General features: G+C 43.4%; 1 protein-coding gene across 4 annotated transcripts in view; it reads right to left on the bottom strand.

Moving 5' to 3' along the window:
- pik3r3b (phosphoinositide-3-kinase, regulatory subunit 3b (gamma)) overlaps positions 1-14,181 on the bottom strand; it is a 185,707-nt gene that overhangs the window by 12,649 nt on the left and 158,877 nt on the right. Inside the window, exon 1 of one of the 4 annotated variants that reach the window (XM_073476044.1) lies at positions 3,710-4,179. The exons of the other annotated variants lie outside the window; for them this stretch is intronic. Coding sequence (XP_073332145.1) covers positions 3,710-3,824 — 115 coding nt within the window. The 5' untranslated portion in view covers positions 3,825-4,179. Of the gene's footprint in view, positions 1-3,709; positions 4,180-14,181 lie in introns of those variants that run through there. 4 annotated transcript variants of the gene reach the window in all.

The following is a 14,181-nucleotide window of genomic DNA, read 5'->3' as shown; positions in this document are numbered from 1 at the left end:
GTGTGACATGGTTGAAAGCTCAAGAAGAGGCTACAAAGTGGACCTTGAGGTGGGATTCTGCTTTTCAAACTACTCTCTCCAAAGTTAAGACTGAACTTTGCATATTCTGTCATACTTCTTGTCTCTTTATATATAAACTGGATGACGTTCATGTTCTGCAGATTACGACCCTCCTGACAAAAGGCTCTAATCACTCAGTGACATATATGGACAGCAAACGTTGCGTCTCTTATGGACCACATGTCAACACAATCCTGCATGTAAAGAGGCTTTGACATCTCCGATGCCACCGACCCACTCAGCTGCTATTAGCCTTATGTCATATATTGAGAACAGCTGCAGGTCTGTGCTGATGGTTTTACATGTTGTATGTTTGTACGTTACAGGAAGCCTTTTCTGCTTATTTTCTGCCTTATAGGCATAAGTCTGTTAATCCACAACATTAATCATCATATCTGTCAAAAGGATTCTTTGACCACTGATCTGATAATTGTAAAATCTGTTTCTCCAGGATAATTTCCCCTGTGCAGGTGAGTGCAGTCATGCAGAAAAAATCTATTATAACCTCGTCTTGACTTTAGACCACTGTAGGGCTGGTTGATAGATCATGATATTAATAATAACATTTTGCCAATATGTATCCCAATAAAGCAAATGCAGCAAATTAGATTTACAGATATTTAAATCACCGTTCAATTCAGTGACAAAAAACCTTTACAACTCTGTTTTGCTCTGAATCGTTAATTTTGTAAAACATCATAATGACCACATCAGCAGGATAGGATAACACTGAAAGATTGACCATAGACCCTGATTACTAACCTAAGAAAAGGCAGATCTACTGCTTTTATTGTTCCCAGAGTTACTGTTGCATAATAATGCAGTGTACAGTGCAGATAGATGTGTAAACCCTACACTACATCATCACTATTTTATAAAATCTAATGCAGACATTATGTAAACGGTGATGTAGAGCCACTTTAGAGCACGTTTCCAGCCTGTGTGAGTTGATTTACATGCTGGGTTTAATGTACAGTATATAGGATTCAATGTTGATTAACCAAGACATGCAAAAAAAAAAACTCTGGTCCGGTCCTTTAAGAATAATGTCCCGGTGATTTTCCATGGAAAGACGAGACTCATCGCTCACCCCACATCCACACAGGAAACGCAGGCATTGCCCTCCCCGGGGGGGGCAGTGGCACTCCACCTGTGCTAATCACCCCGCACACAAAGGCAACACACACACACACACACACACACACACACACACACACACACTATAACTGTCACTGAGGCTTTCACATCGCAATTCCAGTGTAATAAATATTCTAATGAACATCTGCGGGACGCTGGTTTTCTCCTCATCCCTCCATCTCTGTCCTTTCACCCACTTTCCCTCCTCTCTCAACCTCGCTGTCTCTTTGCCTCTTCCTCCCGTCACTGCAGCTCTTCAGAGTACATGTCAGGTATGTTGAAGACAAAGACATCGCACACAGACTGCATACAATGAGACAAAGACAAGCGGAGAGTTTGAGAAACAAAAAGATGCAGAGAGGTTCAGCTGATGTGATTGATGACAGGATGAGCTCATTTAGGAACGGAGGTGAGATGCATACAATCACACACTTGCACAGCAAAAATACCCTCTTATACTGTGCAACACACTGCAGGTGTGAGCTACAGAAAAAGAGCATCTGTGTTGTGAGGAAGTTTTCAATCGGTCCCGATTTTGCAGAAGTGTAAAATGCAGCCTTTTGTTCATTACTGCCTTTGCTGTCAAAGCATCGATTTAGTTTTGTATTCACCTTTTCTCTTTTTCAGCCATGACAATGACGGCACCTACGCATGAATGAACAAACGGAGCTCTGGATGCTATAAAAGCCAAGGTCCAGTGGCAGTTAAGTGTGTGAATCACCAGCAAAGAGCCGGCGTGTTGCATTTACATCCCCGGCGTAATGAGGAGCGCTGTCCATTCACGCCACTGTAGCTCCGACACAAAGCTTTTTCAAACGGAGAGAGAAAAAGAGAGAGAACGGGCTGGACAGAGAGAATCAATCCCTCTCTCGCTCAGCCAGGAGGAAAAAAAGGAGGCGTTAACTTTAAATGAGCAGAACGAGGCTGGATATATTGCACCAGTCCACTTCACTTTGACTCCAATATACCTCAAATGAAAGAACCCACATTGCACTTCAGGATGCAAGAAGATAGCTGTGCACGCAGATGAAATGATATCTTCTCCTATTTGCTTACACAAACCTCACACAGAGAAAACACATCTAGAGTACAGCTTAAATCAGTGTGTTCTGAGGGCTGAGGTACTTTCTGTGATAAAGCATCTTAACCTCAGGGATTTTTTTCTTGTTGCAAAAGATCAGACATAGTGCTGCACTTTATGGTGGCTGCAGAATATACAGTACATCTCAATACATAGATGGGGGCTGAAGAGAAAGGAGGAAGAAGAAGAAGAAGAAAAAGGGACAGGGCTACCGGGCAAACTGCATTCAACAGCGCCTCCTGGAAACAACACAACGTCCCACATCTGCGCCATGATCCATTCAGCGCACCGAGGGGAGAGGAGCGGGGGGGGGGAGTCAAATGACACTGGCACAATTGCCCAGGAATGAATGAATGAATGAAGGAGCGAATGAATGAAACGTATTCAATTCTGGGTGACAGTTGGCTGCAGAGGGGCACAAAGGCACGTAGATGCGTGTCAGTGAGGGATGTTATGATTATGAAATGCTCGGGACCTTTTTTATTCCCGGTTTCGTTCATTATTCTGGTCCCTCTCTGCTCTCTGCGTCCCATCCCCCCTTTCCCGTTTGTCGGCACCGGGCAGAGCTGATTTCGGGATGATCCGTACGGGGCTGTATCATTTGAGAGTGTGATTTTGCAGCAATAACGCATAAAAATGCATAAAAGTGCAGGTAGTCGCAGAAATTAGTTGCTGGTTTTCCCAAGGAGCGAATTCGGCTACAGCGAACTGCATTTGCGATTTGTGCATTTTAGTCCAAAATCATTTCGGCTGCGATGTCTGCCATCTTTGCTAGTCATTTATCTTATCACATAATATGCAGATGGCCAGAGAAGCATTTCGGCTGCCTGTATGCACAGACTGCATGAGACTATTGTCTCCAAAATGAGTCTTTGCCTGCAGGTTTGGAGAGACAGTAGCAGCTACAGAAATCAGGATATAAACGTACAAAAAGGACCATTTCTGCTACAACGAGTGCGCCGAAGAGCAAGAAACACACAGTTTAGTGTATTTAAAGCGTTGTCATGTGTGCTGGAAACTCTTATTGCAGCCGAATTTAAATAAAAATGTCGCTGAATAGCTTTTTTAAAGCTCAAGCTGTCTGCTCCCCATGAAACAAAAACGATCATGCTAAGCTAATGTACAATTTCAGGCAAATTTCGAAAACGTAGCAATAATGGTGCACGTCCAAAAAAAAAAGAAATACAGCACCATAAATGAGCAGACAAACGAGAAATCCCTGGAGAAAGACGACCCAAATGTCGTTTAAGTAGCGCCGGGTCGGTGGTGGGGTCTGAGCCGGAGCAGGATGTGCGCTTCAAAAACTTTCCACCAAATTGACCAGGCACCAAACCAAACACAACACCCCCCTCTCTGCCCTCCAGCTAGCTCCAGCCCCCAAAAACTTCCATGTCCGATATTAGCTCCCGCTGCCACAGGCCTCCCTCTTACCTGGCGGCTGGTCCATTTCCAGATAAAATATGAGCTCCGTGGAGTAGGGCATCATCACGTCCCTCCAGTCTCCCTCCTCGCCGGCTTTTTCCGTCGTCCAAACTGTGTTATACATTGCTTTCGTGTGGCTTAACCTGACAATCTTTCTCCACGAAAAAAAGCTTACAAAATGCGAACGGGTGACAAAAACAAACCGACGTATTTATATATATATATATATAAAAAAAACACTTGATTAGATAAGCTAATCTATCTTTCTACTCGGAAGTCTTCTCTCTGAATTCCTGCTTCAGACCGGAATAAATAGACGAGCTGAGAACAGCAAGCACCGGGCTGCGACTGCTCCCTCCGACATGATAATAATAGTGTTAATAACTTAGGGCTCTTCATGAAGGCCCCTCTGTTTGTGTGTATTTTAGATATAAAATCGTCCTTTACACGGTGTGAAAGTAGATGCCAGCTCTACATTTCAGTCCCCTCTCCGTCTCCTCCGCAGGTGCCGCCGGCTCGCTAGCTTCATTTTAAGACGAGCACTGACAAGAGGAGGCTGGCAGAGGCTGACAACGGCTGGGACGAACCATTCCGCCGCGGCTCACAGGGGGGGGGGGGGGACGCGAAAGTTATTCAACTGTGACGCACCACTACGAAAGACAAACACACCGTTTCCATTATGAATAATAGCACATTATGTTTAAGGATTACTCTTATTAAATGCAAGAAGGAAGATATTACATTAACCCGTTCTGCCCGTGTTTCATTTCAACGCCAGCTCACCCCCTCGGTTAACCTATTGCTTCCCCAGGCCCGCCGCTGACCCAGCCTCTCTGCGCATGCTCAGAAGATGAATTTCAAAGCCCATAGGGAAATGACTTCAGCCTCTGAAGAGCAAGTTACAAATTCTGTGGTTTTCCAGTAAGATCCTCACCCTCCTACTGACTGGCTGTATGTCACTACAGACTGCTGGCTGCTACTGCTGCAGCCAGAGTGGGACATGACATAACATCATCACGCTACATGAATAATAGGCTGGAGATATTCTGTATTTTTCCTACTCTCAACTGCTACTCCATGAAAAGACCCAAACCAACAATACATTGATCCTAATTGTATCCAAAGCCTTATTTATCTTCTTCATCTGTGCCATAGAGCTTCATTATTGCCTCAAAACTATTAAAAACACATCAATGAGCCACACCGTTGCCTCAAATACTCACAAGTGCACCAAACGTGGCTTAATCTACTGCTGAAAATAGGCAGCAACAAATGCACGATTTTCCTCCTTTTTGTTTGATAGAAGCTACAGTACCAAGCTTTTTTGGGAAATTACTGAACCTTTCCTTAAAATATATAAATATTAATGTGTGAGCTGTTGTGAGGAGCCACAGATATAAAAGGGAAGTCACAAAGTATTCAGAGATGGGCTAACACATAGGTTTGAATCTTTTCATGGGGTTTGTTAACTAGACATCAAATAATGCTATATTTATGTTTTTAAAGTGGTCTTTGCATGGTAATGCAGTGGAGACTTGCCAGATGAATCTACTCTTTCAGCTGCATCAGCATGCAAAGTGACAACAATGATGGAATACACAAATCAAGCAAGTCTTGATACCGTAGTGAAATGGATTCAAACAACAGCTGACTGAAAGGCAGGAAAACATTCAAAAACCCAAATCACTACACTGGGGCTTGGAAAATAGTCTGCAGCAATGTGAAGAAGGAAAACATGCAATGAGACAGAGACTATAATGTGTCTGATGTTATAGATCGTGTCCTACAGATTGTGTGTTGTACACTTTATGCACCCACGTCATCACATCTGCCCTGCTGTAGTGTGACACTGAACCCTTGCCAGCTCGGTGCTGCTCTGTAGCGTCTCTTTCTTAATGACAGATTTCATAAACTATCTGTTTAAAAGTTACAAGACCCAGAAATAGTGAGAAACATAAATCCTCTTTGACTGTAATTTCCCTTTTGGCTGCAGGGATGTGTTTGGAGCTATAGTTTATTTCTTCAGTGGGCTTGTTTAACTCCAGCGGAGGAAAAGGAGCCATTTGCAACGTGAACCGAGCCGGCTACAGCGAGGTAAGTACAGTTACAGTAAATGATACGGAAGCTTAAACATGAGCTTAGGGATGCTGGAGAGGTGCAAACATGTATTTAAGGAAGCCTGTAATACAGGGATTACTGCACACACACATCAAAACACACACCTGCTAAGATGGATAGTATGGATTTACAGGACTGTGGGTTCAGGTCCATTTCAGGACTTTTATGTAGGGCTCCTTGTTGTCAGATTCTATTTTTAAGCTGCTATAATTAATATCTTTATATTAAAAATAGTTCAAATGACTGTGTGTTTGTCACTTCGAGGGACCCTCTAGCTCATTGTTTCGGATTTGCTACTTCTGTTTCGGTTCTATCAGTCAAGTGTTCAGCTCTGGAGTAATAAACACCCAGAGTCACATCAGATTCGGCTCTGAACCTGCGGGAGGAGAGCTCAGAGATTACTTTTTAACTTTTGGGATCAAAAAGTGGATTTATCTTCACTCCTGTTTATCAACCTGACTGCAGCAGTGATCCGCAGAGGTGACCAAATGAAACGCAGCGTTACCTTGAATACAATTACCGATTTCTCTGGTTTGAGCATTGTTAAAAAAACATTTGGGATAATGTGAGTACACAACTCAACAAATTATACAACAAAGTTCTGGTTGTTTTTAGACATTTTAATACATAAAACTGAGATATATCTTTCACTCCTGCCGCTCTTGCTGGTGGTTTAAGCTGCTTCCAGTGCTGGTGTTCTCTCTCCGTTTGGGTCTTTTTGGGTCGGCTGCATTTTAGACTTAATTTTCTCCGGATGTTTTATATGGCTCTGTTCTTCTCATTTATTTTTGCATGTGGTGCAAAAAACGTTTCCCACAGCTCTGTTTTTGGACAACCTTTATTTTCTATCTGCAGAAACATATTCTGCGGTGTTGTGTGTGTGCAAACAAAATTGGGAAGACAATCTGTTTAAGCTGATTTACTGTTTCATAAAAATCTGGGCACTTTTTGATGAAAAAAAGAAAATGATGATCATATCCCTCCCTCCCTCTCTCTGCTTCTGTTTCTGTGCCAAGAACACCAACTGACCACTTTAAAGATAAAAAAAAAAACCCCATCAACAATGGCACTATCATAATCAGCTGCCCCCAAAGCACACAGTGGAGACCCAGACTGGCCCAGTCCCCCAGTCATCCACATGGTAATCTCCTGTTAACAGCCTAATATCAATACAATATCTTCAGACGGGGGCTGCTGCCACCAGTAATTACAGCTGCTCTGTCTATCTATCTGTCTGCCTGGTGTCCTACTTCAGGGAGCAACAATAAATGAAAGGTCTGCTCCCCAATCTGCCATCCATCCAGTCTGTCCTCCCTCTACATCCACCCACCCACCCATCCATCCACCCATCCATCCGTCCGTGTGTTCATCCATCCCCTCCCTAAACTTGTGTGTCTCGTCTGTCCATCACAAGAGGAGGAGGAGAGGAGGAGGATGGAGGGACCGCTTGCTGGGGGAATGTCAGTGAATGAAATCTATTTAATGCAGCAGACACACACACACACACACACACACACACACACACAACACACACAACACACACACATCATGGTTGTACGTGTGTGTGTGGGTGGTTGTTTCACAGATGGCTCGTGCCGGACACACACCCCAAAGCTCCTCTCTGTCAAGTGTGTCAAACAGGTTTAATTGCTGCTGCCGCTGTGTGTGTGTGTGTGTGTGTGTGTGTGTGTGTGTGTGTGTGTGTGTGTGTGTGTGTGTGTGCGGCCGGGCAGATGGATCCCTAACAATGACACAGGAACTGACTCTGCCCCTCGTCATACAAAAGAGAAAGAGAGAGGAAGAAGGAGGGGCAGACGGAGGAGGAGGATGATGGGAACAGCAGTATTAATCTGCGCTGTCCCCGGCCATCAGCACACTGCTCCCATTTAACCTTCCCAACAATAGAGCCGAGTGGCATCAAGTGGCCTATTTGCATAGCGTATGCATAATCATATATGGAGCACAGTCACATATGAATCAACACCTCCCACGCCTCCAAATAAAACTTACAATTCCAATTATTTTTCCCTCCACATGCTTTTCGATGTATTTTAAATCTGCGCATGAAAAACAGAAATATGCAGAAAATGCCAAAAATGTCAAATAAACCTTTCTCAGCTTGGCGGAGGCAGAGATGTTGGCAAAGTGATAAAGCAAAAGTGCAATAATGGCAGACGTTTTGGAATAACTCGTGGAAGCTGAATCAGCTCTCAGCAGTTTGGTGCTGCTGTCACCGGTATGTGCCTGCACACTGCCAACAAGAGCAACAAATAAAACATATAAAGGTGTGCCGAGATACCACGAGTTCATTCATTACAGTAACATAAATGCCATGTGGAGTGGGAGCAGTGATGGAGTGCAGCCATGGACCAGGGTGACGGCTTTTACTTAATCCTATAATGTTGAGAATATAAAAAAAAAAACGGATTAATAGAAACAAACACTTAATTGTAATAGAGTATTTTATTTTTGCAACATTTTAATAGATTTTGCTGAAAATGTGCACGGCTATTTAAACCTCCTTGATAATCCACTGGTGATCTGTCGGGGAGCCGATGAGCTGAGAGGTTGAACCAGCTACAAGCTTCTGATTTTACAGTTTTTACAACGACAACTCAAAACGTTTTAGTCGATGAGAAGTCATGTATTTAAGTCAACCTTTAGTCAAAATGTTTTCTCTCTACCTGCTCTAAACTAATTAATTAAGGCTAATGAGCCTCTGAATAATCAGCAAATAAAAATTACAAATATTCCCGTTAAAATCACACCAGTGCTGAAACAATTAGTTGGTTAATTTGCCTTCCTGGCTTTAAAATTTAAATTGCTGTGTGATCTTAGAAACGAAATGACAATGCATCCTCAGTTTTTATTATCAAACACACTCGCCATCGTCTCATCTTAGTGACGGAAAAAAGTAGCTGACGAACATTTTGTGTCATAGTTTCAGAAGGAAACGAAAACTGCTTGAGAGTGAGATGACGCTCTGTTATCGAGCCAGAGTGTATCCATCTGGCCAGTACTTCTGTGCAGCCTCTCAGGTTGCCAGATATGGTTGTTAAGCACCTTTTGGTCTCTGTGCAGACACACTGGTAGCGAAACTGGAAACCTCACTGTGATGACAAGACTTAAGCTGCACAAACTGTTTTCACATCTCTATTCATGCATGGACTGAGCAGACAGGATACAACAAGTTAAATATTGAACTTAAGAGCTGTTGGTAGCTATCCAGTCTTTATGCTAAGCTAGACGAACCACATCCTGAATCCAGCTCCATCCTGAACACTCAAATGAAATATCCATAAACAGAAATAAACACAACACCTTTAAACTACAAAGCAGAAAGTCAGACGTGACACCAGCTGGACCAGAAACAACATTGCAGATGACTGGTTACGGCTTCACACCATGGACCTGGAATGGTGGAGTCCCATTCATTCCCATCAAAGCTGCGCGGTGGTGCATGAAGCCAAAAAGGCTTGACTTCCGGCCGGGGCTCTTCCGCACAGCTTCCATGTTGTGCGGCCCATAGATCGTGCTCACTAGAGACCTCCGCCGACCAACTTCCTGTTTAGCGCCCAGCTAAGTTGGAATGGGGATTAAAGAATTTAATGGTGCAGCTCTTCTAGACTTTCCAAATGTTATTGGACTGAATGGCTCAAATTATGACAGTAAATGTATCCACTGCTTTACAGACGCTTCTTTCACAATGTTAGCTTGTGGGAAAAAGTCTTTTTGGGCCGCAGGACATCAGGTGACGATCTAATTACGCAGTTTGGCTACTACGAAAACTGACCTCAAGGCCTGGCGCTCCTCCTGGGCCTGGTTCACACATCAATAATTCAGCATGCAGGACGGGACCATTGTTCAAAAGTAGTACTTCTACTCTGGATATTTACATACAAACATTTTACTGACAATAGTCTTCTTTCACTGAAGAAAAACACTACATGTAGGTCTCTGCCTATTTTTACTTTGTGGTGAAGCCAATTTTACTTCTAAATACCTCTTCCTGTCTGTGTGTGTGCAGGTGTGTGTGTGTCTAACAAGAAGACAATCTGCATGCGTGCATGAGAGCGAGAAGCTCAGGTGAGCTCCTGGGAATCAGGTGTTGAGTTTGCCATTTCTGTCGCCATAGAGACCGTAACGTCCAGTGAGGCGCTAACAATGTCTCTTTTTAAGGGGCTTTTAGCACAGACAAAGGCGCTGCCTGGAAGCTCATATCATATGCCACCTACTGAGTTAAATACAGCAGGGAAGCACAAATCCATGCAAGCATGATTTTTTAATCATCGAGGCTTTGACTTTGATTTTTCTATAAAAATGTCCCCTTGAATACATTTTTGTTTCCACACTGAGCTATATCATAAAACATCTTGCATCTGCCTGTTCCAATACTTCACTTTGACCAGCCTATATGAAGCTCACCTCGAGGGACGTATTGAAACCTCGGACACATTATGGCTGCACAGTTCCATCAAACGAAGGCACCAGCCTCACTTCAATAAGGGACAGATGTCTTTCCAAGGATTTAAAATAAAGTTGTTAGAACACTGTTTGGCCATGAGGCATATGTTTGAACTCATGGACCCACCTGTTCGTCTATCGGGGTTTCGTCTGTCATGTTTCAGTCTGGCAGATTATATTCATACAGTTTCAGATAAAACTGATGTCTAAACACGACCCTGAAATCAGTCTGAGTCTAAAAACTTCTACTGCTGCTGTCGCTCGAGGGACAAGCAGTCCAGTAAACTACATGTAATCTGTGAGTTTCTACATGAGTGTGTGCGTGTGTGCGTGCTTTATCTTTCTGTGCATGTGAAGCACATTTAAGGTCACACACCACCTGTGCCCTGAAGCCACAGCTTCCATAACCCACATCAGAACACGCTGTCATTTTCTGCAACCACAGCATACAATTATTTAACTCAAACGCTCTTTTATTAGCAGCTATTGTACTTTGTGAGACGAGATAGAAAAGCCAGACGCCGCGAGGAGGGCGACGCACGCTGACACGGCTGAATGGAGCCATCATGACCCTCCAACACCTGCAAACCACCAGCTTATCTGCATTACACAACGTGTGTGTGTGTCAGAGTGACTACAAGCTACATTTTGTTATACAACCTTGTTTTGTAAGAAGATGACAAAGGAATCCTGTGAGTGGTTTTTGTAGACAGACGACTATCGGTACTTTTTTACTTGTGAATTCAAAGAAATTTTGTTTTTCTTCAACTGTACGTGTCTGTAAATGAGCATATGTGCAGTTTTGTGTTTTACAGGTTTAACTGGTCCCATGAGTGTGCATGTATCTGTGTGACTTTGTGTGTGTGTGCTGTAATAAAGCAGCGATTCAGAAAAAGACACAATAGCGTTGTATATCTCCCTGACATGTTCCCGGGTGTCAGGGAGTCACTACTGTACGATCTATCAGCCACTGAGCATGTGGTTAAACCTTCTTTTTTTTGTCTACAGATTGAGCTTCTGCTGTCCTGAGAGAAACAGAAGCAGCAGACTGAAGGAAGGATGGATGGAAGGAGGGGGAGGAGGAGAGATCCTAATCTGCCCGGCTGCAGTGGCTAGACCGAAGCAAACGATGCTGGAGAGACAGACGGAGGAGTTCCATTTGTCCTGAAGTTTTGGGTCGGGACGTGTTTGTCTCATGGATTTAGACACAACAGTCCATAAATATATGAGTGCGTGGGGATGTTTGACTGTACTGTGACGATGAGGCTGCGGTTTGCTCACTGCCCGCTCTATTTCTGTGCTTATTATCCATGGCCCTCAGCGCTTTTCATATTTCGCCTGCTGCTGCTATAACTAGAGTGGAAAGTACAATTTAACTGTAGACACGAATCGGCTGCTAAACATAGACAACGGTGGAGTGGGGTCTGGAAGAGCACCCCCCCCCCACACACACACACACACAGAATGGTTGCGTAATATGGCGCGGCACTTTTGTATATATTATGCATAAGTGTTTTTTTGAGGGTGCAGGGACGAACACGGCGCGTCATCCGCCTACATCACTGCCACAAATTATCGTTGAAATGACTGAGCGGTCACCCTTTTGTCTTCTCGGGTTGTTCAGTCTTACCGTTGATTATTGTTGAACATTCACAATACAGGCCAGAAAAATGATCTTTGCAAACTCATGTTCTGCAGACAGACAAAGATACCAAACACAGCAGAGGTTGACCCATTCATCAGTTCGGGTATCGGCAGAACTTGGCTTCGATATTGGCGGATGCAGAGACTTACACCACCAATTTATTTTTCTATTTAGATTTTTATTGATTTCGATTTGATGATCAGTGATCCAGATTTATTTATATATGTAGTTATTTATAGTTTATAGTCTCTGAAGTCAAAGACTGTTCATTTCCGACAGCGTCAAATTTTGTTGCTGGGGCGGTAAAATTGGCTTCATCTTGCTCCGACTATCATCATAACATCAGCCTTTAAAAATTCAATATCGGTCGAGCTCTAAAACACATTTTGGGGAAACGTGTAGAAAAACGATGCACAAACTATCTAGAATATTTGATCTGACAGTGCAACTATGAGGTGTTTTAAAGTGAAGGAACAAGCAGATGTATAAGATTAAGAATGTGATATTAGACAAATATTACAACTTTAAGTTTCAAAGTGACATTTTGTCCGTTCCTCACTCCTGCACAGGGCTGTACGAGGGTTCAGAATAAGGATTAGATGCGTGTCAGGAGCCAGGAAATGTCCTCACAGGTACAGAACTGCATGAGTGTGTGGTGAGTGTGCAGTCATGGCGATCATGGTGTCAGTGGGATGGAGCGACTGCAGAGAGCCATGCAGAGAGGCCATATTTTCTGTTACATATGGCCTCTGACACACTGTGGAGGACAGAAACCCCTCGTGCTGCTGCTGCTGCTCATATGTGGAGGATGGAAATGTTCAGAGCTTCCTGCAGATAAAACTGAACACAAACAGGAAATGCAATGACAGATTTTATATAGAATTTAATCCAGGATGAAAATAAAAAAAATAAAGATAAAAGTTTGGCCCCTTGCATGTTTGCACGCTCATTTAACATCCAGAATCACTTTCAATAAAAGCAAACCAGACTTTGCGACGTTTCTACAATACCTGACATTTCACCTTCACTTTGCAAGTACATGAGCTGGGTTTCATGTCGGAGGTGGAGGGGATGACAGCTGTTCAAAGACTGAGTGTCAACTTTTGTAAACACCAAACCACTGGATGTTTTCAGTCAGATGTCGGGACATTTTCCAGCTGTGTTTGTGGCGACAGAACCAGATGTGTTTGACGAGACAACTGCACAGTCTCGCTCCTGAGTGGCATCATAAAGAAATGTAGATCGGCAACATTTACTCTGGTATAAATGTACGTTTCTGTAAACTAAAGATATGTTGACACTTTATATTTCTTTGTCACAAAAACCCGTTGGTTAGCGTTTGGAAGTGATCATGTTTTGGCTTAGAGCGACATCATGCAGGCATCTGTCTGATCTGGTGCCTCCCACAGTTTCTGAGTGCAACAACATGGTGGCACATATGAATCCCAGCTCTGTAACAACTTGTCACACGTCGTGTAGGTGTTAACTACAAAACAAAACTTACAGTTATATAGTGCAGAAACAAGTGATGGGGGGCCGAGTGGCTGAGACAGAGAAATGACCCAACACTGTCCCATCCAAATGATTTTGAAAAAGTTATATAATGTTGCTTTTAAACATCTGTTTTTGTCGTTGCTAACATGGCTGGAAATTGTCCCGAGGTCTTGTTAAAAATATCCAGTGGTTTCATGCTTTCTGTTGTTGAAACACAGTCCTGAACTGTGAGTGCTGGATCAGCAGCCGTCTTATCTTCAACTCCACCACCGTCCCCTCCACGTCCTGATATGATCCGAGTGCCAGGTTTGTAGAAATCTCCATATGGTACTAGACTATGACATGTACACATGTGAACGTATCTGCGGTTTGCAGAAACTCTAACTGCCAACATTTCATATCATCATTCAAACCCATGTCTCCTCTAAACCTTTGTCATGATCACAGTAGTTCACTGTTAACTGTTCACATGAAGCTCCCAGGTGAGAAAATAAAGATTCACAGCTGAGTTACACATCCAGAACAAAGAAGTTCAGAAGAACCCTGCTAAGTACATTTCTTCTGAGTGACTGAACATCTCCGGGGGTAATACCAGGCTTAAGCATCATGTACTAGACGCCGTGCTGCAGTTCACATCACAGAAGCAGGTCTGATCAGGCCGTTTGATGCATCGCTGCCTCTGCTGGAGCCCTGCACATTGGATTTACATCGGCTGCTTTGGTCTTAGCGAGCTGTGTGCTGGCCGCGAGTCATGTGCGCT

The sequence above is a fragment of the Pagrus major genome, chromosome 11 (genome assembly GCF_040436345.1).
Source record: "Pagrus major chromosome 11, Pma_NU_1.0".
Lineage (NCBI taxonomy): Eukaryota > Metazoa > Chordata > Actinopteri > Spariformes > Sparidae > Pagrus > Pagrus major.
This window is presented reverse-complemented; position numbering and strand designations above follow the sequence as displayed.